The sequence below is a fragment of the Gymnodraco acuticeps genome, unplaced genomic scaffold, assembly GCF_902827175.1.
Source record: "Gymnodraco acuticeps unplaced genomic scaffold, fGymAcu1.1, whole genome shotgun sequence".
Classification (NCBI taxonomy): Eukaryota; Metazoa; Chordata; class Actinopteri; order Perciformes; family Bathydraconidae; genus Gymnodraco; species Gymnodraco acuticeps.
This window is the reverse complement of record NW_022990832.1, coordinates 225110-248090: the sequence shown is the minus strand read 5'-3', so window position 1 is coordinate 248090 and position 22981 is coordinate 225110. Positions and strand designations below refer to the sequence as shown.

Here is a 22981-nt window from a genome sequence, read left to right as displayed (position 1 = left end):
CGACCAGTACTTGAAAAACGATGTTTTTGCCTGCCGTGTCTCGCCTTAATCTGCACATTGTGGCATACATTTTGAGACATTTTATTTTATTAGTATTTTAATTTATGTAACCAATATTCTGAAAATTCAAAGAAAGACAGAGACTTGTACATTTTTGACTGTCTGCTGAATTTAGTTATACATTTTTATTCTAATTTATAACAGTTGAGGCCCAGAGGGAGGAAGAGGAGACTCCGCCAGAAGAAGTGGCAGCAGGTCCCTCAGAAGCCACCACAGGTGATGCTAGCCCTACTGCATACCCTTCTATATGGAAAGAAGAACAATATGAACAGTTCAAACAGAAAAATGAATGGATGTATGCTCACAATGGAAGGCTAGGCTGTACCCCATGCCATGATGTGAAGGATCTGGGTGTCATGGCATCCCGTGGTATTAATATTGCTATTCAGTGGGCTGATGGAAAGATAATCCCAGCTGGTCAATCAAGGGATGTCCAGCTTTCATCACTGCGCAAAAAAATCCGTGAGCACAAGAACTCTGCAGCACATAATGAAGCAGTCAAGATTCTTCAGACAGCAAAGAAAGATATTCTTCTGAACATGAACGCGAGTAGTCAGGAGTCTGTGTTTGAGTCTACTGCCAAGGTATTCATGACAGCCTATTATGTGGCCAAGAACAACAAGCCTTTCACAGACTTTGAGAGTCTGATTGACCTGCAGCATGTCACATGTCTGTGTTGACATAATTGAGCATGTGTCATCACAGATGAAAAAGGAACTTCTAAAAAAGATAATAGAGACCAAGAGCAAAATCACAGTATTGGCTGATGAGTCAACCAGTGTTGGGCACAAATCAACACTAATTGTGTTCCTGAAGGCTAGTGTTGATGGAGACATGGAGCCCATTGCCTTTCCATTGGACCTGGTTGAGCTGGATAGTATGTCTGCTGCTCATATCAAGGAACAGATTATGGGTTGCTTGCTTACAAATGGCTTCACTGTTGAGTTGCTGAGAGAAATCCTCATTGGATTGTGCAGTGATGGGGCCAGTGTCATGCTGGGAGTGAAGTCAGGTGTTGGGAAGTTGCTCCAGGATGACTTCCCAGGCATCATACTATGGCACTGCCTTAATCACAGACTGGAGCTTGCTGTTGACCAGGCACTGGATGTGACAGGGGGAACAAAGGACTTCCAGGCATTCATGGACAGCCTGTATTCATTATATAGCCAGTCACCAAAAAACATGCGGCAGCTGAGTGAATGTGCTCACAACCTGGACATCGCCCTCAGGAGGATTGGAAAAGTGTTCAGTGTTCGCTGGGTAGCTTCTTCATGGAGGGCAGTCTCTGCAGTTTGGCAGTCTTATCCAGCCTTGGCACAACATTTCCGTGAGGCATCAGAGGATGATACAAGGGACAGCAGAGAAAGGGCCAAATTCAAAGGTCTGCTTTCTAAGTTGTGCTCCATCAACTTCCTGAAAAGTCTTGCACTGATGGCAGATGTTCTGACTGAACTTAAGAACTTGTCAGAAATTCTTCAGAACAGGAAGACCACACTCCCAAAGGCCCATGACATCATGACGACGTATGTCAAACGCATAGAAAGTTTCAATCGCTCCCCAGGACAACATGCAGTTGATGCCAGTCAGGCAGAGGAAGTGATGGAATTCAAGGGAGAGGAGTTAAGAGTTGGCAGGTGTTATGGAAATAATTATCATAGACGCCAATTTGTAGCATACAGGACAAACGTTGATGTCTGTTTACCTTCTTTAAGGACACAGGCGGCTTAGCCAATAATGTTATTGTTCCCATTCTGTGACCGGTCAATACTGGGATACAGATGGTCTGTGTTGTGGGTACACTGGGACACTTCCTTCTCTGTATTTGTGGACTCCAAGGTGAAATCTTCGAGGTCATAAGTGTCCGACGCAAGTAGCTCAGTGTTCCCACACTGTTTAGGCTATCTTCTCAAATATGTTGTTTACTCTCTGCGAAACCAGTTAGATGGGCTGGCAAGAGAGAGGCTCTCCAGAATTGACGTGGCAACTCTACCGTGAAGTCAGAACCTCTGACTCTTGGACTTGTGATGTGAATCCTCCGGCCGTAACTCCAAATAAACCATCATGTGTTTGACATCAAAGCTACTGCTCCTGCCGTGTCTCCTTCCTGAGTCGGTGACTCCCACTGCATAGCTACACAGAAGTTTCCTCTACAGCAGGTCTCCTATAATTGACTCTGCTCAGTTCATCCGAGCAGTAGCAGACAATATGAAAGAAAGACTCTTCACAACCACAGCAAACGGAACACAGGCCAGTGTTGCAGCCAACCGAACAGAGGCTTATAACAGCCTTATCAATCAAATGGCAGTCCTCAACCCTGACAACTGGGACCATGACAATCCTCTGGAGATAATGAGGTGAGGGCTTTGTGTGATGTCCTACATGTGAACCAACAAGAGGCCCATCTTGGATTCACAGAATACAAGGCCAGTGGAGGAAGAAACATTCCCAACAAAATGAAGAAGTTGCTCATGGCAGTGGACACACTGTCTCCAAGCAATGCTGACTGTGAACGGGGGTTCAGCACAATGAACAACATCATAACTGAGTATAGGAGCAAACTTACAACAAAAAATGCAGCAAATCTCCTCTTCGTCAGCTCTGTGGGACCACCATGCAGACAGTGGGATCCACTGCCTTCTGTGAAGACCTGGCTGGGCAAAGGAAGAAGAGCAGCCCACTCAACAAGCTGCATGGCTCGCCGGTACACAGAAGAGGAGAGCTACTTCAGCCCTCTGTGGAAAATGTGGAAAAGTGTGTAGTTGACCTCCCTCAACATGCCTTGCTAATGGTCTGTTAAGTTTTGACACAAGTTGTATGCACAATTGAAAATAAATAATTGACTATACTATACTATACATATTGTCAAGTGTTTCTAATTTCTACCCCATAAAGGCATTACAAATGTGAAGTTTGTGTTCAGGGATGCATGAAGCTGGGGGCGGGAGGAGAACAATATGAACCAATGAAGGTCGGGGTAGCTTTATAGTACCTGCAAGAAATTCAAACCACTTTCCCCCCTGCTGAAGACTAGAGATACTCATGGGGCTATACTTAGATAACACATGAAATATTGAGGAGGTAAGAGTATAGCAAAGTGCAGATCCTACTTATCTAATTGTATGAAATACATATATTTTAAGCCGATTGTACGCATTGGTGTTATTCTTTATACTATGACCGTTTCCCAACACAATATATTGATGTGTGTTTGGCTATTTCGTATATTTAAACCTGCATGTATTGAAACATAAAGACAACTTGTAATACAGTATGTACTGCAAATTCCTAACATGCTCATGTTATACATCTTAACATGTTTTCAGTAAAAGGTCATTTGTTTCCTCTTCAAGCTGGAGGGGAAATCCTTAACATTTGCTGTGTTATGGTTGCAGTGAGAGAACAATCTTCCTGTGGTAACTACGAAGTTTATCCCAAATTATGGACCGATGTGATCATCTGAATAAGTGCATAAGGCTGCCCTAAATTGGGGCAAAATGTCCCCGGGGGAGCATGCCCCCGGAGCCCCCCATGTTTAGGCAGAATCCCCGGATGTTCACAACATCTGGAGCCACCCTTAAGCCAAAACACAGCAAGACTACCATCACTAGTAACAGGAAAGCAGCAGTGACAGCTGCTAAATGAGCTGCACACACTGCTGTGTGGCACTCCCAATGGACAGCATATAGACACATGGTGGCTCCACACACACTGTCCAAACAACTAGTTCCTTAAGTGACGCTCAATTAAACTCAATGGTACTCACCGCTTACAGAAGAAGCACAAAGTGAAGGGTCAGTCAACACAACACAGCCCGGAAAAGCCCCTTCTTACGGCCTTAAAAACAAATGTTACAGTAGTGTTAATGTTCTCAATCATGGCCTCCGACAGGTGGAGTTCTAAAGAAATATTATCGCCACTTACTTCGTGAAATTGCTGTATTTTCGTGCGCCAAAGTCCACCTTCACATCCGCTCGTTGTCAACATATTTGAGGAAAGTCGTTTTATTTCCCTAAAGTGCAACTGTTAGCTAGCAAACAAACACACGTGTCTCTCGCTGGCGCACCTGCTCTGGTTGTCCAATCAAAAGAGGGGTCACCGGGCAGCCGCGCATGCGCACTGGTCTTCTGTACCTCGTGGATTGAGCTACATGTATTAAATGGGGGAAAACAATTCAACTAAATAAGGAGCACATATATTTGTTTGTTTTGCTAGTATGAGTGGGGATTCAATATTATTTGATGACAACCGTTTTTCAATCAACTTTGTCGTTATTTAAACCTCTAATCATTCGGTAAAAACACAATATACAAAATATATACATATGTATACTCCAGCATTTAGGTAATAAGAAGTGAGAGAAATGTCACTGCAGGAGCTTCAGGACATAAAACAACAAGTATAACATCTAAAAAAGTGAAGTCACAAACAGTCATTATTTCAAAATGAAGAGTAGAGCCACCCCAAAATAGTAGTATCAAACTATTCCTAATATTTATAAGAGCTCATTGCTGATTGTAAATATGCAAAATTCCAAATGCAGGGGAAATAAATAATAGTCCATTGAATTATATGTAGAATAAAGCCAATATACTTATCTTTATCCCAAGGCTGTCCAACATTTAGAGCTTTCATTCTGATATGGAAAGACTGGCTTGACAGCAGTAACAATAAACGGGCCCTTCAGTCAGAACACTCTGGGGATCTAACCAGTAACCATTTGATTAGCGTCCAGCCTCCCCGAAGAGGAACAGACCGCCTCGCAGAGCCTCTGGGAGTTTTGATTGCAGAGTACGAACAGTATGAGTGCAATCAGAGAATGATTTGGACTCTGGCTGCCTCCCTGAACCTCTCTCACACCGCTGTTCAATACGACCAACCTGCAATCGCCAGGAGGGGTTTGAGAGAGAAGCATATCCACCACTATATTTTCCTTGATGGGTAAAAACTAGTACAAGACGGAGACAAATGTCAAAGATCAATGTGTCATTTAGAAATGTCTACTTTTCATGAACTAATATAAAAAGCTCTTATTAGGATGCATGTGTTTTTTTTGGACGTGCAGTCAGTCAACATGTCAATAACCCTGGACCTTATGATCACTTTTTAAGCATTTCTTTGGAACATTTGTCCTCTTACAAACTTGTCCATTGACGGATGTTTCATACTTGAACTAAACTTGAATGATTTAGATCCTAGCTCAAAGTATTTCCTTCCAGAAACCTACAGTAGGATTTATTTTGCTTCCCATTTGAACTTTCAGAAGCATCTCAAGTCAGTCAATCAGTCAGAAAATTGTCAAAATGCATCCCCTGTTATCTCTGCAACAGCTTGTTCAACATTTCCACCATTTTGTCTGTTTTGATTGGCTGTTACAATGCATTGTAATTCTTCTAGATGCCATTGCAACTCTACATCTGTTCAAAATTCTTCTGCAGGATCATTTATACCCCGCTTCCCTAGCCCTGCTTCATTCACTTTTGAATTTAGACACATTTTAATACCTAATTAGGCAGTGATTCACATTTGGAGTCACCATGTATCTTTGACTTGATGATGTCCGACAGATCCAACAGGTCACTCTCAGTTCAGGACTCGAGGTAAACAAGCATATCAACATATTCTGTGTCCAATGTCCAAAAACGACTTATTCTCCAAGGACTTCAATTGATACTGATTTGTTGAGTAGTATGTAACCCTGGTTTTGAACCTGTTTCCTGCCAATATGCTTAGGTCCATTTCTTCAATGTGACTTTTTACTTAAGCTTATGTTTGTCCTTGGAATTTGGAAAACATATTTTTTACAAAGAAAATCAAGAAAATAATCAGCAGATGATTTGATACTTAAAATATTAGTCAGGTGGCGTCATAGTTTCTGTATAATCCCAAACTGACACCACCTGCCAACAAACTGATTGCCTGGGGTCATCAATACAAACTCATGCTGTGCAAGCAATCATTGCCGAAAAAGGTACAGAACTTCTAAATCCAAGTAGACATCCCAAAGTGTCCAAATATACCAAATATGGCCGCCTGTGTTTGAAGAAAATGTGCATAAAATGATGAACAAGACCATAGAAAATCCCCATTTGATGGTATGATACAGCCGTATGAAGCTTTGGGTATATATATTCCATTTAAAGCTTCAATGAAGATCTAGAACAAGCAACATAAGAGACTTTAAACAGCCTTCAAATGGGGACAGACCCCTAACCAGTGTTGCAACGTCACTGGTTTCAGCACCATAAACAGCTCCCAACCAGCTCGTTGGACAGCGCCCCTCACACTGAAGTTTCCTTAAATCCTTTTCCCACGAGCTTTAAAGTCTGTAATGAGATCCAGCCTCACCTCCAATATCCGGCCGCAGCGTCTTGTCATAATCCTTGAGCAAATTGTTGAGAATAAGTGTGGCATCCTCCTGGTGCGACCTGGGCACCAGCATTTGAGTGACAGTGGTATCGTTAGGATCTTCATCGTCGTCGCCATATTCCAGTAGATCACAACTAAAGGGGGTGAAAAACAAGGTGTTGGTGGGGGTCGTTTAGTAACCTATACATTATGTCACTAAAACAAAACTTTGTCGCAGCATTAATGATGAACATTGCCTTTAATTTGAGTTTAAAATGAATCAGACTGTGTATTTGGGGCACAGCGGTGCGTGTGTGGGGAAAGCCCTTAGAATCAAATATGATTATCCACACTCATTCACACTGAGAAATGCGTAATTGCCATCATGCCATGAACTTTTAAAGCTTCCTGTTGATCATGCACATGTAAATTCCGACTCACCGAGCACCCTGAGCGACAAGTATGAAGAGGATGAGCCCAAACTTGATTGTCATTTTCCCAGGCGCGGATCCCCTCTAACACAGAAACGGGTGGACGGAGATCCCGGCGCTGCTGCTGCTGCTGCTGCTGTGCCCGTACAGTAGGTGTGTGACCATCAATCCGTGCTCTGAACTTCCTCACCCGCCCACACACTTTCTCCTGCGTGTCATCTACGACCACACAGCTGTCTCTTCCCCCCCCCCCTAACCCTCTTTCCAGCCCTCCAAATCCTCCGCGCGCAGGGTTTCCTCCGGGACGCGCCCGGCGATCAATCAATCTGATCAGTCCAGCGGAGGAGCGGAATGGACGGGATCCAGCAGCGCCCTCCTCCCTCTGTGGGCTCCAGAGTCTGGGTGATGGTGTCTGAAGCTGCTGGGGGGGGGGGGGGGGGCTTGATCTGTGTGACTCATACCCGTGCATACACCTGGGCCACAATTACATTATGAGAATTGAAAAGCAATTTTTATTTATTTTTTGAAGCTGCGTCATGATCAAAATATGTCATTTCTGCACATAAATATCAATTTGTTTTGGAATTATTGTATTTAGTGCTGAAATCCCAAATGTACATTATATATACATTCAAATATTATAAATACTTCGATTTTAAAGTAGGATATTCTGCACCATGATGACAAAAATAGGAGCATTAAGTCATCCAAAAATACCCAGGAGGATTTGAGTTTCAGTGACCGTGCACTTGTTTTGTTGATATTGATGTTGGCATCTGTAGGTCACACGTCTAGAGCAGAGGCACAGCACGCCCTCCCCCGCACTCACAATAAATATTTCTGGATGTTCTGAATAGACGCACAACTCATAGGACATCTCAGCGTTCAGCCTGCAGAAGTTGAGAAGCGTCTGAAACACAAAGAGAGGCTTCACTGCCCCCTGGTGGAGGAAAAGTAGAGAGGTAAACAGGCAGGGGGGATTATATTTACATTGCAACCCGGTGGGAGACCCTCCTGACCTGCACAAATAACCCACAACTTGTCATTATTGTGCAAAAGTAGTGAAACATTAACTCGGTAAAACAAGCAGTACCACGGTGTTCAATAAGGTCAAACATTGCTTTTCAACTGGAAAGGAGAAGCATTTAGTTTGGGTTATTTTGTAAAATATTGGATACTTTTACAACTTTAATACAGTACATGTACCTCACAAGTGTACATTAATGCAGTACTTATTGTAAATGTACTTCCAAACACTGCCTTTATCAACTCCATATTACCTCAAAAAGAAACTACAATACATGACAAGATGTCTACTGTCTTTGTGTCTTACTTTAATCTAGAAGTAAAACACTTTCATCTATAAAAAGTAGGTCAGTTGTTGTTCATCAAACAGTGACGAAAATAACCAGCGCTTTAGAAACGCGCTAACACTAAAGTTGTCTTTTTTAGTTTTATAAAAGTGGAGACAGATGTGTGATGATTGGGATTGGCGCATCCAGCTATGTGTTCATAAAGCAGTTGGACATCAACAGGGGATCAGCTAAAATGCAGTCATTAAGTGCAGCTCTAAACAAGATTGAAACGTCTATATGCCCCGTGCTTAATAATAAAAACCATCTTTGCTCATCCTTTTTATTCCACCATTTTAAGTATAATACATAAAACAAATACAGTACATAAACAAAGAATTAGTAACACAAATACTCTGTTAAGCCCATAGCTACAATGGCTTTGCTGCATTTTTGCAAATCAAAATTAAGCACATATCTCAGTTGAATGCCTGCTCCGAAAACAAGAATTAAAAGGTGTTTGTCGAAAGCAAGAGGAACTTCATGCATGTGTCCTGGGACAGACAGGAAGTCTTTAAGAATAATGACTGTGGCGAGAGACCTAAGTTCAAAACTTCAGTCTGCTTCACTGCCCATGAGCTAGCTTTGGATAAAGTACACATAATCAATCCTAAATGTGTCCCGAACACGCACCAGCCACAGCTGTCCAGACACTGCGGAGAGAAAAACAAGCATTTGTCATCGGCTGGGGCTTAAATTGGAGTGAAGCGCTTTGCTGTAAGGGGCCCCCCTGAACGGGCGAAAGTAACTTAAGCGGAACTAAATCCCTTTTCTAACAGATGTATGGCAGATGAGTCACAGTGGCTGAAGGAAGGAGGGGCGGGCGGGCAATCGTTTCTTGGCGGCAATAGAGAAGAGAGGTTTAATGGATGGACGAACGGGGGCACTCATTTCTTCAATGGTGTGTTTATGGACAGAACTACCAGCGGTCTATTTATGAAAAATAACCTTAAAGTTTGGTATAAAAGGGAGGAATTCAGCTGTTGTCGGTGGGTCAGGCTGTTTAGATTGAAGGCCATGCTACCATGTGCTCTGCTAACAATGCTGCCTTCAGATGGAAGTCTTAAGGGAGTTTGTACACAGTATGTTGTCATTAAAGGAGGAAGATTAACAAAACGGTCTGCGTCTAGAAGCCACTGAGGTTCACAATTGAGCAAACTAGCGAGCAGGTGACGATGCAGGACATGAAAAGGACTCAAAAAGAAAGAAGATGAGGCTTTTACAAATCTCAAAAACAAGACATATTGGCTTTTATGACTCAAAAATATATTATATTAACTTATAATTCAACTAAAAACGATTGCCTCCAACATTGCACGTTAGACACGACCCCATTTGAAAGCAGCATTTGGCGCAAAAATGTAATAATAACACACTTACGCTAAGCAGGTAAATGTACCTTTTTGGCTGTGTGTCTAAGCATGCTAACATTAGCTAATGAACAATCAGTTGGCACAGGAAGTACAGCTAAGGCTGATGGGAATGTTTGATTGTTGGACAGACCAATATTTCCTAAAGACACTTACATGATTAGGGACCAAAATGCTTATTACATTTCATTTCCTTTGGTAATATAACTGCTATAAGGCTTAGTCAGCTGAGATCCAGCAGCTGGAGGAGTTCCGCTCGGACAAAACGAAGCTTCAGAAACAAAGGGGACGATAGCCACTTGATAATGTTTAAGAAGAGGAGTTAGAGAAGTGTGTATAGACTTTCTTTTACACTGCTGCTGAACCAAAGCCACCCACTGAGCATCGGACACACAGCAACACCTTTAGATTCACATGAGATTCAACACAAACCAGCACAAAACACTACAGGAAATATGCCGCACAAAGTAAAGACAAAACAGCTAATGAAGATAAAAACTGTAGGTCCCATTTTCACAAAGCGAAGCAGGTACAGTAGCAGCTGTTTTTTTTTTTTTTAACCAAGCCATTACAATGCGCCCTCCACGGTTTAAAATCCACGAGATTTAAGACTCTGAGGCAACTCTTCTGCACGGAGCAAAGGTCCTTTGGTTCCTGAGTTTGTCTCACCATAGTCCAACAAGACGCACACACAGGATGTGCTATGGTGGGCTCGTAATGTGTGCTTCCTTTAAATGTAGACAAATGAAGGTTCAAAGATCAAAAGCAGAGTTGGAACAGATGTGAGCTCCTCTACAAGCAACATTAAGAAAGGTATCAGACGGAAGCAACTTCAGAAATTGAATTTTTTTTTTCTTGCAAAGGCTTAAAACTCAAGAATCTAACATTGTCTTTTTTGCATCAAAGCAAAGTGGAAAATTAAAGGTTTATTTACATGATTCCCTCAGATGAAATCCCCCAAATCCTGTAGTTTGAAGCATGGTCACACCCTTTTTTAAATCAGCAAAAAAGGCTTCAAATCTATGCAGAGAAAATACAAGAAGGGGAGGCGTGTGGTGCAGTGGGTTGTGAGTTGGTATTCGGATTAGGAGGTCACAGGTTCAAACCCCACTGCAGTCAGCATGTCGTTGTGTCCCTGAGACACTTCACCCCAAATTGCTCCTGTGGGGATTGCCCACAGTATTGAGTATGTAAGTCGCTTTGGATAAAAGCGTCTAACAAGTTACATGTAATGTAATGTAACAAGAAACTCAGATATCGTAGCTGCAAAGTTGAGCAAATCGTTGTGTTTTCTATGTGAGCAGTAGAAAGCATAACATTGTATGATGATGACACTAAATCAATGTTATTTTTCTACCACACATGGAGGTCCAGCTAAATGTCTTTGAATTGTTTGTGTATTTTTAGCTCGATTTAGCCAGAAATCATGTCCTTCTTAAAGGGATAGTTCGGATATTTTGAAGTGTGGTTGTATGAGATACTTATATCTGTATTTGTAATGTATTATTTGTACACCTCATATTGAAAACTCACTATAAGTTTGCTCTGTGCGAAGTCGAAACTAGACTCCGGTCATTCTGCCGAAGCATCAGCCAGATGCACGCCTAAATAAGGGTTTGCATCCAGGTCATCTCACTAAACGAGAGTCTCCAAACTGTCCCTCGGCTGATTTGAATGTGACACACTCTGCGTTTCGAGCACTGGTCTCTCAACTGTGAATATTGGTTTCCTAGCTGAGTGACCCACGCTCAAAACTCAGTTAAAGCACAAATATCCAATCCTAAATGTGTCCTGAACACACCGTCAACAGGAAGTGGGCCAAAGAAGTTTCTCTTAAACTCTTGTTGGCTGCCCTGCAAAATGATTTATGAATGAAGAAGTCATTTAAAACCCCTGCGATGATATATTTCAAATACTTTTTTTTTTATCACCTCCAGGTAGCATTCGATTCTTTCTCCGTTTTTTTTCCACTGGGACTCCAGCTGCCAACTCTTTCAGGAAAGCAGACCTGCAGCAGGAGGCTTTGCATCTTCAAGTAAAGATCTACAACGACACACAAGCACCTACTGCAATAGGAGAAAACATGTCAAAGGTTTGTAAAGAACTTCAAACTAAATTATTAATGCACCGGCAGCATTCATCTCAAGAGCTGTTCAGATTCAAATGCATGGGGTTTTCTTCTCCAAAGCATTTCAAGCCTCCACAGTCAGAATATGTTGAAAAACGGCTGTGTTAGTTTCCTTTCAAACCTCCATGAAGAGTCCTTCGAGCGGTGATCGACATGGTCGGTATTCAAGACAGACGAGTCCATGGTTTCCTTTTGAGCGTCATGCAAAGAGAAGCGAGGCAGTCGCTCTCTCGAAGTCTTAGGAGCAGTTTCTTTGTGATCAAGCAGGTTTTTTTAGGCCATGAAATAAGAGAACACGGAAAGGGATTCAGTTGCAGCCTTGCGTCCAATCAGAGTGCTTGAATAAGATAGTCGAGTATAGTTTTTGTTCTTCAAGCGCGCACATTTGTTTTTTATTCTATTACTTTTGTCCCCTTTTTTTTAGTCCACCCACTCTCAAACTTAATCCACACACAACACAACACACCACACCACACACACACACAACACACACACACACACACACACACACACACACACACACACACACACACACACACACACACACACACACACACACACACACACACACACACACACACACACACACCACACACACACACACACACACACACACACACACACACACACACACACACACACACACACACACACACACACACCACACACACACACACCACACCACACACACACACACAGAGATTACGTTGACGTGACCGTCACCGATTCTCTGTTGAGGTACGTGGCCCAGTACACCAGGTTGAAGGTTCCAAAGAGGACGGGAAACACTATCCGAGACATCTTGTCGATCTTGCTCACGCTGTTGTACGTCTTCTTGGGGTCCACCATCTTGATCTCGGAGGCGCGGAGCTGCACCGACGTGGTGTTGGAGATGGTGGAGATGGACACGTCCTTGGTGAGGTTTGGGGTGTAGTTGACCCCCGCTGAACAGATGTTATTGGGCTTCTTGGAGAGAACCATGGGGTCTCGTTTCTGCAGCGGGACAAGACACAAGTCAAAGTCAACTTTATTGTCAATCTTTCACTTTGTGTGTACAGAGAGATCGAAATACCGTGTCCCACCATCCCGAATACAAAAACAAAAACAAATATGTATATATATGTATATATATATATATGTAAATAAAAGCACAACAATCAATATATACAAAATAACAGTCACTTCAGGGAGGGGTGGATTAACACAGTGGTGGGATAATCAATGTGTTTCATTCTGTCTGTAGTGATTTCACACATGGGAAACCTTTTGGTTAGAAGCGGGGGTGCTGGGTGATTGAATTTCACCCAGGTAGCCGTCTGATTTTGATTCAAACTGATTGCAGGTTTATGTTTAATGACAGCCTCTCTGCTCTTATTAACAGAACAGCGTAGCATGAGTTCTAACACCTATGCAGACATATTATAGTTGAATATTAAAAGGGCTGTCTCATCTCTCATGGTTAAATCCTGTAATTGAACAAATGGGGAAATTGGGCAACGCCCTCTAGCAATTTGGCAACACCCCCAGCCACTGACATCCGCTGGTCTGATCTGGAGTGCTTCATCTGTAAGAACATTTTTATGCTTAAGAAAATGTATAGAGAAAGCCTAATTAGACAGTATGAAGTTGACTTTTGATTGTGTTCTGGTATAAGACTTTTGAATGGCCTTTTGCACCTAAATATCTCACGTTACACGCTGAAGCTGTACCTTCGGGTGCTGAGCTTCCAGAGCCTTCTTGCCGTCCCAGGCCCAGCTCCTCTTGGTGAAGTAGTTGACCGTGGCGAACTCGATGAGGGCGGAGAAGACGAAGGCGTAGCACACGGCGATGAACCAGTCCATGGCGGTGGCGTAGGCGACTTTAGGGAGAGAGTTCCTGGCGCTGATGCTGAGGGTGGTCATCGTCAGCACTGTGGTCACCCCTGGGTGCAAACACAAGTAATGACAGGTTTAATATTCAGTTTCACTCAGAGGTGGGCGCTTTAATAACTCTTAACTGCCACCTACTGCTGCTCAGTGGCGGACAATTATCCTCCCTCGTGTGAATATATCAGGGACACATTAAACGTTACCAAACAAATGAGTAAATCAGTCACTCACCGAAGACAGTCCTGGCAGGAACTGATTCTCTGTTGAGCCAGAATGACACCTGGGACAGGATTACGGTCATGAAACACGGCATGTACGTCTGGATGACAAAATATCCAATTTTCCTCTTCAGGAAGAAGTGGGCCATCATCACTGTGTACTGTCCTGAGGGGAGGCGAGGAAATAACAAGGACATGAGGTTAGATGGGGACAATAAACAAGATGGCAGGGTCAATGTTGTTTGAGGAATTATTAATATGTGATTTGACCTCCTTACAGCACCACAGGTGTCAGGTTAACACACAGGACATCATAATCATGAATCATTTCCTTTTATGAACACAAATTCGACAGCTTTAAAAGTGGCCATAACATCTTATCGCCAAACTAATGTGTCCCTCCCCCTGCCTGCTATTTCATTCTGTAATAATTGGTGCAAACGGCGAGAATAGGGAACCATGCGGAGGTGGTAAAGTGAATAAAAGATGGGTGAAAGAGAACATTTCATATTCAGGCTTCAAATCCATTATTGCACGAAAGAAATACGTTAATTATTGCGAGGACTTGACAGTAGATTATTATTCAGTTAATGTTCGGGATTTGACAATGGAGGTAAATCCAGAGAAAGTGTAGAGAGATAGAAAGAGAGGCGAGGGAGGGAGGGAGGACAATGTTCAGTTAAACAAGTGAAGATTGCATTTGAGGCTTTAAAAAAATCCTCTCGCCAGCAGGCGCTGCTGAACTATGAAAAAAAAACCAACGACTATATTCCACACACTCTGTACACAGGCCACAGGCCACACACACACACACACACACACACACACACACACACACACACACACACAACACACACACACACACACACACACACACACACACACACACACACACACACACACACACACACACACACACACACACACACACACACACACACACGCACACACACACACACACACACACACACACACACACACACACACACACACACACACACACACACACACACACACACACACACACACACACACTTTCTCCAGGCAAAATCGGATTTTTGAACCTCCCTAATCCCTGGTTACAATCTGCATCCTGCCATCAGTGAGAGAAAGAGAGAGGGGGGGGGGAGGAGGGGTGAAGCTTCCTGTCCCGGGATCCTCATAGAGCCCTTAGCCACACCCTCCCAATCCCGGCAACACACACACACACACACACACACACACACACACACGCGCACACACACACACACACACACAAACACAAACTGAGAGCCACGGAGAGGGACACTCGCCGCTGCTAATCACTGGTGGGATGGAGGGGGGCTAGCCAAGTGTGGACATTTTATTTAAATACTTTTTGTTGTTTGACAGCTGTCTGTGGAATAATGGTGAAGCGTTCTTGATGGGGGTAGAATAACTCAGAAAATGCACCGAGGCTTAAACTAAAACGAGAGGTAAATATCTGCAAAGCTTATCCCAGCCATGCCGCAGTCCGGAGGTCCCAAACACCGGTAGTTCTGAGTGAGACCCCATCACCTGGGCCCTCTGACGCCCTCATGACTCCAGGCTGTCTGGATCACAGTGTCAACCTCTCCTATCGCTGGAAACATCCAGACACGTCCAGGCGCTGCCGACCTGGGACACCCCAGGGTCACCTTCGCCCTTGATGCATGGATCCCAACAGGACTGGGGGCAGAGGAATGAGGAGGAACATGTTCCTCTGGTGGATCTTACTGCTTTTCTCCCAAGGATTTGTATTTCCACACGTCCGAGGGGAACTTCCTTTCATCGCGGGGAACGATGCTGCCATGCTGGTCAACTGGTGAGTTTTTTAGAGCAGCATTTTGCCCTGAAGGGTAAACCCGAGAGGTCCAAACTAGCGATAATCCTCTAGGAAATGAGCTAAAATAATCCACAGCATATACTCTTTAAAGCCCCGACAAACCGCACTATAGCACGTCTTATCCACTTTGGAGCCGGGAGTTATTTTAAGGAGGATATTGGTGTGTGAGAGAGCAGAAGTCATATCCCCAAAGATGTCTTCAAAGAGAAACCTGCGTGGTAATCTCTTCATGTCCTCAAACGGGAGTGTCGTCTAAGATTAGACAGTGCTAATTAAAGGCTCTAAACTGCACATGCAAACAATATTTTGAGCTATACACGAAGGTCTCAAGATGTACGTTTATTATCCAGGAATAACTAAACAGACTATCTTATTAAGGCCTTGCCGTTAGAGCGAGCAGAGGAACAACGAGGAAGGCCAGGCGAGCTTTAACTGACTGCCTGTTTTGAATGTCAGGTTTACAAGTGCTTCATTACTTTGTCTAGACTAAATTAACAGCAGGGGGGCTTCCAGACTTATTTTAATCAGGCGAGGGAACAATAGTTAACTCCATGTGACTTTAATCAGAGCAACAGACTGCAGCATTTGAGACGTTTAATGACTATTGGCAGACCTTCTTGAAAATGCATAAGAACGTCATGTAGTAGCAGGTACAAAAAACTGTAAGAAGTTGATGCTAAAGTTGCAAAAATAGCTTCAGATGTGTGAAAACATGCCGGCTGTTTTCACACATCTGTGATTTCCACCTCCAGTAACACTTGTCAGGTGAATCCAAGCTGGTTTAATTCCATTTATAGCATGTTAGCATGTTGCTAAGAGTCATATTTGCTCTGTGGAAGTTCTGAGCAAGAGAGAGAAACGCAAAGAGAAAGTAAATGAACCAACTGGTCTGAACGTGACCCCTGAGCCAAAACTCATCAGCACTCCCTCCTCTGATTTGGACGCTCTCCAGACAGCTCGGAGCTGCATGAATGATGATTTACCGCCTTCAGTCCTTCGGCTGAAAGGAATTCACACATAATGTTTCGCAACTCTTGTAATAATCAGAACAGACGGTTTGATTATTTAGGGGCAGAGAAATACTGTAAAGTGAACTGTAAGATGTATACATTCCTGTAAAAGGATCTGGACTATTGATTACATGTGGAAGTACAAGGTGCTTTTCTACAGAAAGATTAAAGACATGTTGTTTATCCTAAATCTTTGCTTCATCACTCGTAAAAAAGGAAGTAGCAGTTGGTGGCTTTAAACGATGTCACTGGAGGCCAAAACTGGTGACATTATGCTTAAGAATTGGCAACTTTTGAAGGATTATTTGGACAACAATTGACGACAAAACATGGCTAGCTTGCTTGCGTGATTTAAAATATAGTGAGAATTGCATTTGCACGTGCTTCATGGAGGCCTCAAGTACAAACACAGTGCATTTCGGGGTACAAAGCATGCTTAAATGAATAGGTTGGTTTGTTTACAAAAAAGTGCAGCTTGAATCTAAAGTATATTATTGATGCACTTCCCCTAAAAGTATTGATAGTAAATTATACATATATATTATTGCACACAAGTCAGATCTGATTCAGTATTTTTGACATTTATTTTAGTCTATTTATCTTTGACTTTTATACATGTTGCGTGCAAAGATATTAAGGTATTCTCTAGTGTTGTTCATTTAATGTATGATAAGACTTTTGCTAGCCAGATAAGCGGCCTTTTATTCTATCTTCTATCAAATATTCAACTAACTTCTCCACATTGCAGCCCTGCATCCATGCAGACAGCGAACCCGTGTTAACCCTTTGCTTAAAAGCAAAAGCAGGTTTCACAATAAATAAAAAAGCCAGGGGAAATCCACACTTTTAATAATGATTCTACTAGAGACTGGAGGGAAGTGTATTACAGTTCCGTTTTACATAAGAGTATTAAGCAGATGCCTTTCAACGCCCCAACCCCCACTCACCCCCCCCCCCCCTCCTTTACTCAAGCGTCAGAGCGAGGCCGTCCAATCCCAACATACACACACGGGTTTATTTTCCTGTCTTTGTGAGGCCCTAGCTTACATGTTAAGTCCACTGAAATGTAACTTATTTCACGTTTTTAACTCAACCAAACCCAGATAGACCTACATTAGAAGTCATGAACATGTCCCGACCTTTAGGATGTTTTTGTTACCATTATTGCCGGGTCATTCGGTGCCCGTGAGGATAAATGTACAAGAGCACTAACACACAGATACACTCAGCGACAGCCAACCAATCCCTCACTGATCTGTGATGTCATCTTCTTATGCAAAAGCTGATGGGTGGTTGGATGGGGGGATTAACCCTGCTCTCAGGTCTCTCTCTAGCTCTGTGTGGTGTGTGTGTGTGTGTGTGGGTGTGTGTGTGTGTGTGTGTGTGTGTGTGTGTGTGTGTGTGTGTGTGTGTGTGTGTGTGTGTGTGTGCTCGGGCTCATGCAGGGATAAGTGTTGTTTGACAGGGCTGTCCGGGCCTATAGACAGCTGGTTGTGTGAGGGATAGGCTACTCTCCTCCACTAGCCTTCACTCATTGACTCTGATCTCCTGATAATGTTTCCCACATTTACTCTGGGCCTCGCACGGCCATCTCCCCCTCGCAGCGTTTATCTTTTTCTAATCTAGAATTAGTTACATCACGTTATTCTGGGTTTTACACTTATCATGCATCACATACAGTATGGCAGGGACAAAGGTGGGCAAGAACAAATTATGGATCTGGTTTAAGATGCGTTTGGAAAGTTAAATGTCCAATAAAATCAATTCAAACCCAGAATATAATGTCCCTCTCATTACTGTTTTACTTTGTTTCCCTTGATGGTGGCACTCAATCCAAGGTACATGAAACCACTGAGTAAGTAAAATAAACTTAAAAAACGTCAAAATACTCTGAGTTCACAAAAAAAAGGATGCTCTGACGGTTTTAATGTCACAACTCCCATTGCTCAGAAATGCACTTCCTATCGTTTTGTGTCCAACTCTGTAGCAGCATCGTCTACTTTAATTATTCAGGAGGAATGCATGTGAAATAATGTATGCTAACTGTACACACTACAAAACACTAACTCATTTTATAAAGGCAGACCAGCAGCTGTTTTTTATTTGATGTATTTATTACCCATTGTTATGACTATCTACTTCAGAGGTGTCAAACTCAATTTCATCGCGGGCCACATTCGCATAAAGGTTGCACTCAAAGGGCCGGTTGTAACTATATAAATATATAATATATAATAATGTATTATATTACATTATTGCCTCTGAATTGGATTATTATCGGATAGGATAATAACGTATTAATTAACTACGTCTGAAAGCAGAAGTCCAGGGCAAATAATTGCAAGTCTCTTCAGTGTGCACATCACAAAACGAGATGCATTGTGGGACATGTAGTTTGTGGGAAACCTGCTTCTGTAAAGTGGCATGTAACCGTATAATAAACGTATTATATGCTTTGCAAGCTCTTGCGGGGCCACATGAAATGAAGTTGCGGGCCGGATTTGGCCCTCGGGCCTTGAGTTTGAGACCCCTGATTTGTTCTACTTGAAGAAATAATAAAAAAATGTAACATGCACAAAAATAAACTCTAAATATCTATAAGTTTCATCTTTACAAAAGGCTAAATCATTTGTCCCACAGACGGGATGCAGCAAAGGAGCTCTATGTGGCAAAGGAGTGCAGATTTGCAGAGCACCGAGTAAAAATGTGTATAAATTAATCAAAATCCACCCAGTTTCATTACATGTGGGCAAGTAGTGTTCATTTAACCCGTCTCAGACACTAGCAGAGCGAGATGAAAACATAACCGCCCCTTGGCGTAGGTAATCAAATAAACCCAGGATATAATATTAGTCAGCCTATTATTCCATATAATAAAAACTACTACTGATGTAATATATAAAGTATACTACATGAAGTCTTGTTACCTATTTCTTTCTCTTTGATTAAACCAGGTCCATCTTTTGGGATAACCTACTTTGATAACTCACTTTGATCTATCCTTTAACTGTATAGCTTAAACATATAATATATAACATTTATGCAAATATTTAAGATTTGTTTTGTTATATTTTATCAAATTAATGGTCCGTTTGATTTAGTGTCCCGTAATGTTACGTTTCGATTGGCTGCCAGAGACACTTTAGGATATTGGTCGTTTTGTAACTATATATTTCAACCAAATTAAGAAATTGGACATTTTTGGTCATTGGACGTCCGGCGCAAACACTGATTAGTACATTTTAATGGTTTCTTCTGTGTTTTTATCGTTTTAAATCGATTTGGTTTGAAGCTCAATGACAAACTCCCAAGATCCCACACTGCTTCACATCATCATTTGTTTTGCGAAACCAGAAAATGACATATTGTGAGTTTAACCACTATAACAGAACCATGTCAGTTCCTTCTCTTTGTGTGTATAGGCTATACAGATGGATCTTCATACACACACACACACACACACACACACACACACACACACACACACACACACACCACCCCCCCCCCCACCCACCTCTGCTTGTGTGTATGTTCTCTGTGCCGGCGGTTTGCCCGATGAGATGATACTGGTTGAGTCTGGATCCGTCTTCAGCTACAACCACAGACTTAGCCGCTCCCTTAGTCCACGTGTAGACCACCTCGGACACCGGATAGGCATCTGAGAGACAGAAAGAGACGAAAGACATGAAGTTAGCTTAAAAAAATTGAATTTAACATTTGTAACACAGAAACATCCAAAATGCAGATTGAACCCTGTCATCTCTGACATAACATGCAGACGTCTGTGTGCGAGTCTTTCTAGCACTTTTTGATTAGACCGACAGCTTAAATCCAAAAACTAAATGTTGTTTGCATGCCTCCATGTGTGTGTGTGTGTGTGTGTGTGTGTGTGTGTGTGTGTGTGTGTGTGGGAGGATATTTGAGTGTATTTTTGTTTAAACCACACTTCTGGGTCAGAGGTGAGCTCCCCTGTCGGCAGGAACCAGGCCGAGTCAGATTAACTGAAAAGTGTTGCATCACAAGCTGATGAAAAACAGAGCTGCAACTCTGAAGCTGCTTCCTCATCTATTCATGTTCAAACAGCGGACATCCATCGACCACGCCGAGGCCAACTGTTTCTGGGTCTGAGACGGCACATTTGTTGTTCTTTATCTGTTGTTGTTCAGCTGCAGATTCAACCATAGCTTAATAGAACAGATGATACTTTGTGTCATTGGTTTGTTGTGATTTTTGTCACGTTTCCAAATCAGCCTCATATCAAAGTGTTAAGGATGGGAGCAGGGAGGAAGCAGGCTCTAAAAAGGAGAGGACGGCTGCTTTAGATGCTTTAATTGTTTATTTTCTCTTAAGGCTGCTGCAAAGAAAGGAAAGATACAGTATGATATCCTTTAACACTGCTTTCAGTGTCACACATGCACGCAATTTGAAAAAACCTGTTGAATTTCTGTCGCTCAATGTCACAAAAGTTGGCGGGCATTAATGCCGTCTCATAAGTGATACGATAGAGCTAAAACATGTAATCATAACTCTATTTTGTATCCATTTTCCGGCTTCAGTTTGACTAGTTTTGTTGTTCATGGTAACCACCCTGGTGTGAAGTACACACTTATTCTTGAATTGAATATATCCATGTAGGACAAACATCAGATTTGAACCCTTTTCCTGATGCTCTCCCGCACCATCACCCTTGCGTTGGCCTTGTGTAACAGCCGGTGTATTCCTGTCCTCCTGATAACATCTCCACTTCCTCTCGGTGCTCACTTGGCAGCTGTGCAGCGGAGAGGAGTGTGTGCAGAGTTTAAATGTAGGCACGGTCAGGCCAAAGGCTAGGGCCCTTAATTGTAGGGTAGTTAGATTGCAATGAGGGATTATTGGGGAATGTCATTACGCAATGGAAGAGCTAAAGACTTTGGCAGGAAAGACGGTGCACCTGTGCCAACTTTTCAACAGGTCACGCTTAATGCTCCCGTCTTAAGTGTGAGGCGAGCGACTCCTCCAAACTCATCACTTCCTGTTCGGTGCGCTGCATTAAGACTAATGGAAATACATGCAGAGGACTCACCCACATGTGTTTCTCCTAAACAACACAAGGTACCGATAAAAGTCTGTGTGACGCAAGGGAATTCAAACATCCCAGTTAAATCAGATTTGAACTGAATGTAATGAGAGCTGGACAATGAAATGTGAATGATAGCGTTAAAATTACAGCTGCACTGATTATTAGATTGATTGCTTATTCAAAAAACTATTTTAATCATCAATTTACCGTTAAATCTCTGCTTCAAGTTCTATATCATATTATTGAATATCTCCTGGTTTTAGACGGACAAAACCAGAAGGGATCAACATTGATTGTCTTCCAAAATCAGCCAATTAAATCCATTTACTTTGTTAAGGTTAGGAAAGTAAAAAGGATAGTAAAATCAATATTCTGTTATGTTAAAATCGAACTGTACAGTTTGCTTAAATGAAAGAAAAGCAACAGTTGTCAATGAAGCCGGTTAAATTGGCTCGAAATGAGAAGGATAAGGCTTGTTGTCAACAATGGGGTCCATTACTCCAACAAGTGCAAAAGGTAACTTGAGGACAGCCTTGAGAAAGCAAATGGATGACATGTAGACTTTTAAGTGTCTATCAAGATTTTGTGACGTCGTTAAGACCCCCTAAGTTCTGCACTGATGTCCTTGATTTAAAGATTCAACGACGTGTCCTGGACCGCAGATTTCTTCGTGTTTATACGAGTAATTCAGACATTCATATCGTGGAATATGAAAGACGGAGAGCCATCACAGAATGATTCACCACCACGTGTGTTCAGCGGATCATTGTGGGCTGAAGGAGAGACAGGATGAGCGATGACTCATCATTACAGAATATTTGATTGTTCTCCCTCAGGTTCAGTACACCTCACATCTAAATCTTTACGCACTTATTCAGGGAACAAACCGTTTGTAATCATCCGCCTCGCCTTGAACACCGGCTTTCTTGTTTGAAAGCCGTGGATTTTGGCAATCATGTGGTAATTTCAGGGGAGAAAAATGCTTTTCTTTCGCAACTGTTCTCCTGAACCTGTGTGAACCCGTGGCCTTTTAGTGAGGCACTTTGTCACCGTTGCCATGGTTTTCCAAACTAGGTATTTTACACGTCTCTAGAGACAAAATGTGCTGCAAGTTTCTGACGCACGGTAGAAGTAGAAAGTGCACCACATCTTGAATTAAGTCTCTCGCTCCTCGGGGAACATGTGATCGCTGAACGAGGGCCAGAAGCTAAATTAGGATACAGGCAGCGTGGACCAAAATAAGGGATTAGTCGTCCTTTACATCAGGTCATCTTGCTTTATGGCACAATACATCTCT

The 22981-nt window shown here is 42.5% G+C and overlaps 2 protein-coding genes across 3 annotated transcripts in view; one reads left to right on the top strand and one right to left on the bottom strand.

Annotated features, from left to right (window-relative positions):
• Nucleotides 1-12288: 12288 nt before the first annotated feature.
• LOC117557189 (gamma-aminobutyric acid receptor subunit alpha-5-like) overlaps nt 12289-22981 on the bottom strand; it is a 28480-nt gene continuing 17787 nt past the window's right edge. The window contains exons 7-10 of the mRNA XM_034232900.1: nt 20140-20283; nt 13786-13938; nt 13396-13607; nt 12289-12679 (exon numbers count right to left, since the gene is read on the bottom strand). Of these exons, the coding sequence (XP_034088791.1) occupies nt 12389-12679; nt 13396-13607; nt 13786-13938; nt 20140-20283 (800 nt within the window). The 3' untranslated portion in view covers nt 12289-12388. The remainder of the gene's footprint in view (nt 12680-13395; nt 13608-13785; nt 13939-20139; nt 20284-22981) is intronic.
• Nucleotides 15101-22981, top strand: part of LOC117557188 (gamma-aminobutyric acid receptor subunit beta-3-like) — a 65929-nt gene continuing 58048 nt past the window's right edge. The window contains exon 1 of one of the 2 annotated variants that reach the window (XM_034232896.1): nt 15101-15594. In XM_034232896.1, the coding sequence (XP_034088787.1) occupies nt 15443-15594 (152 nt within the window). In that variant the 5' untranslated portion in view covers nt 15101-15442. The remainder of the gene's footprint in view (nt 15595-22981) is intronic. The other variant, XM_034232897.1, reaches the window with a different exon arrangement.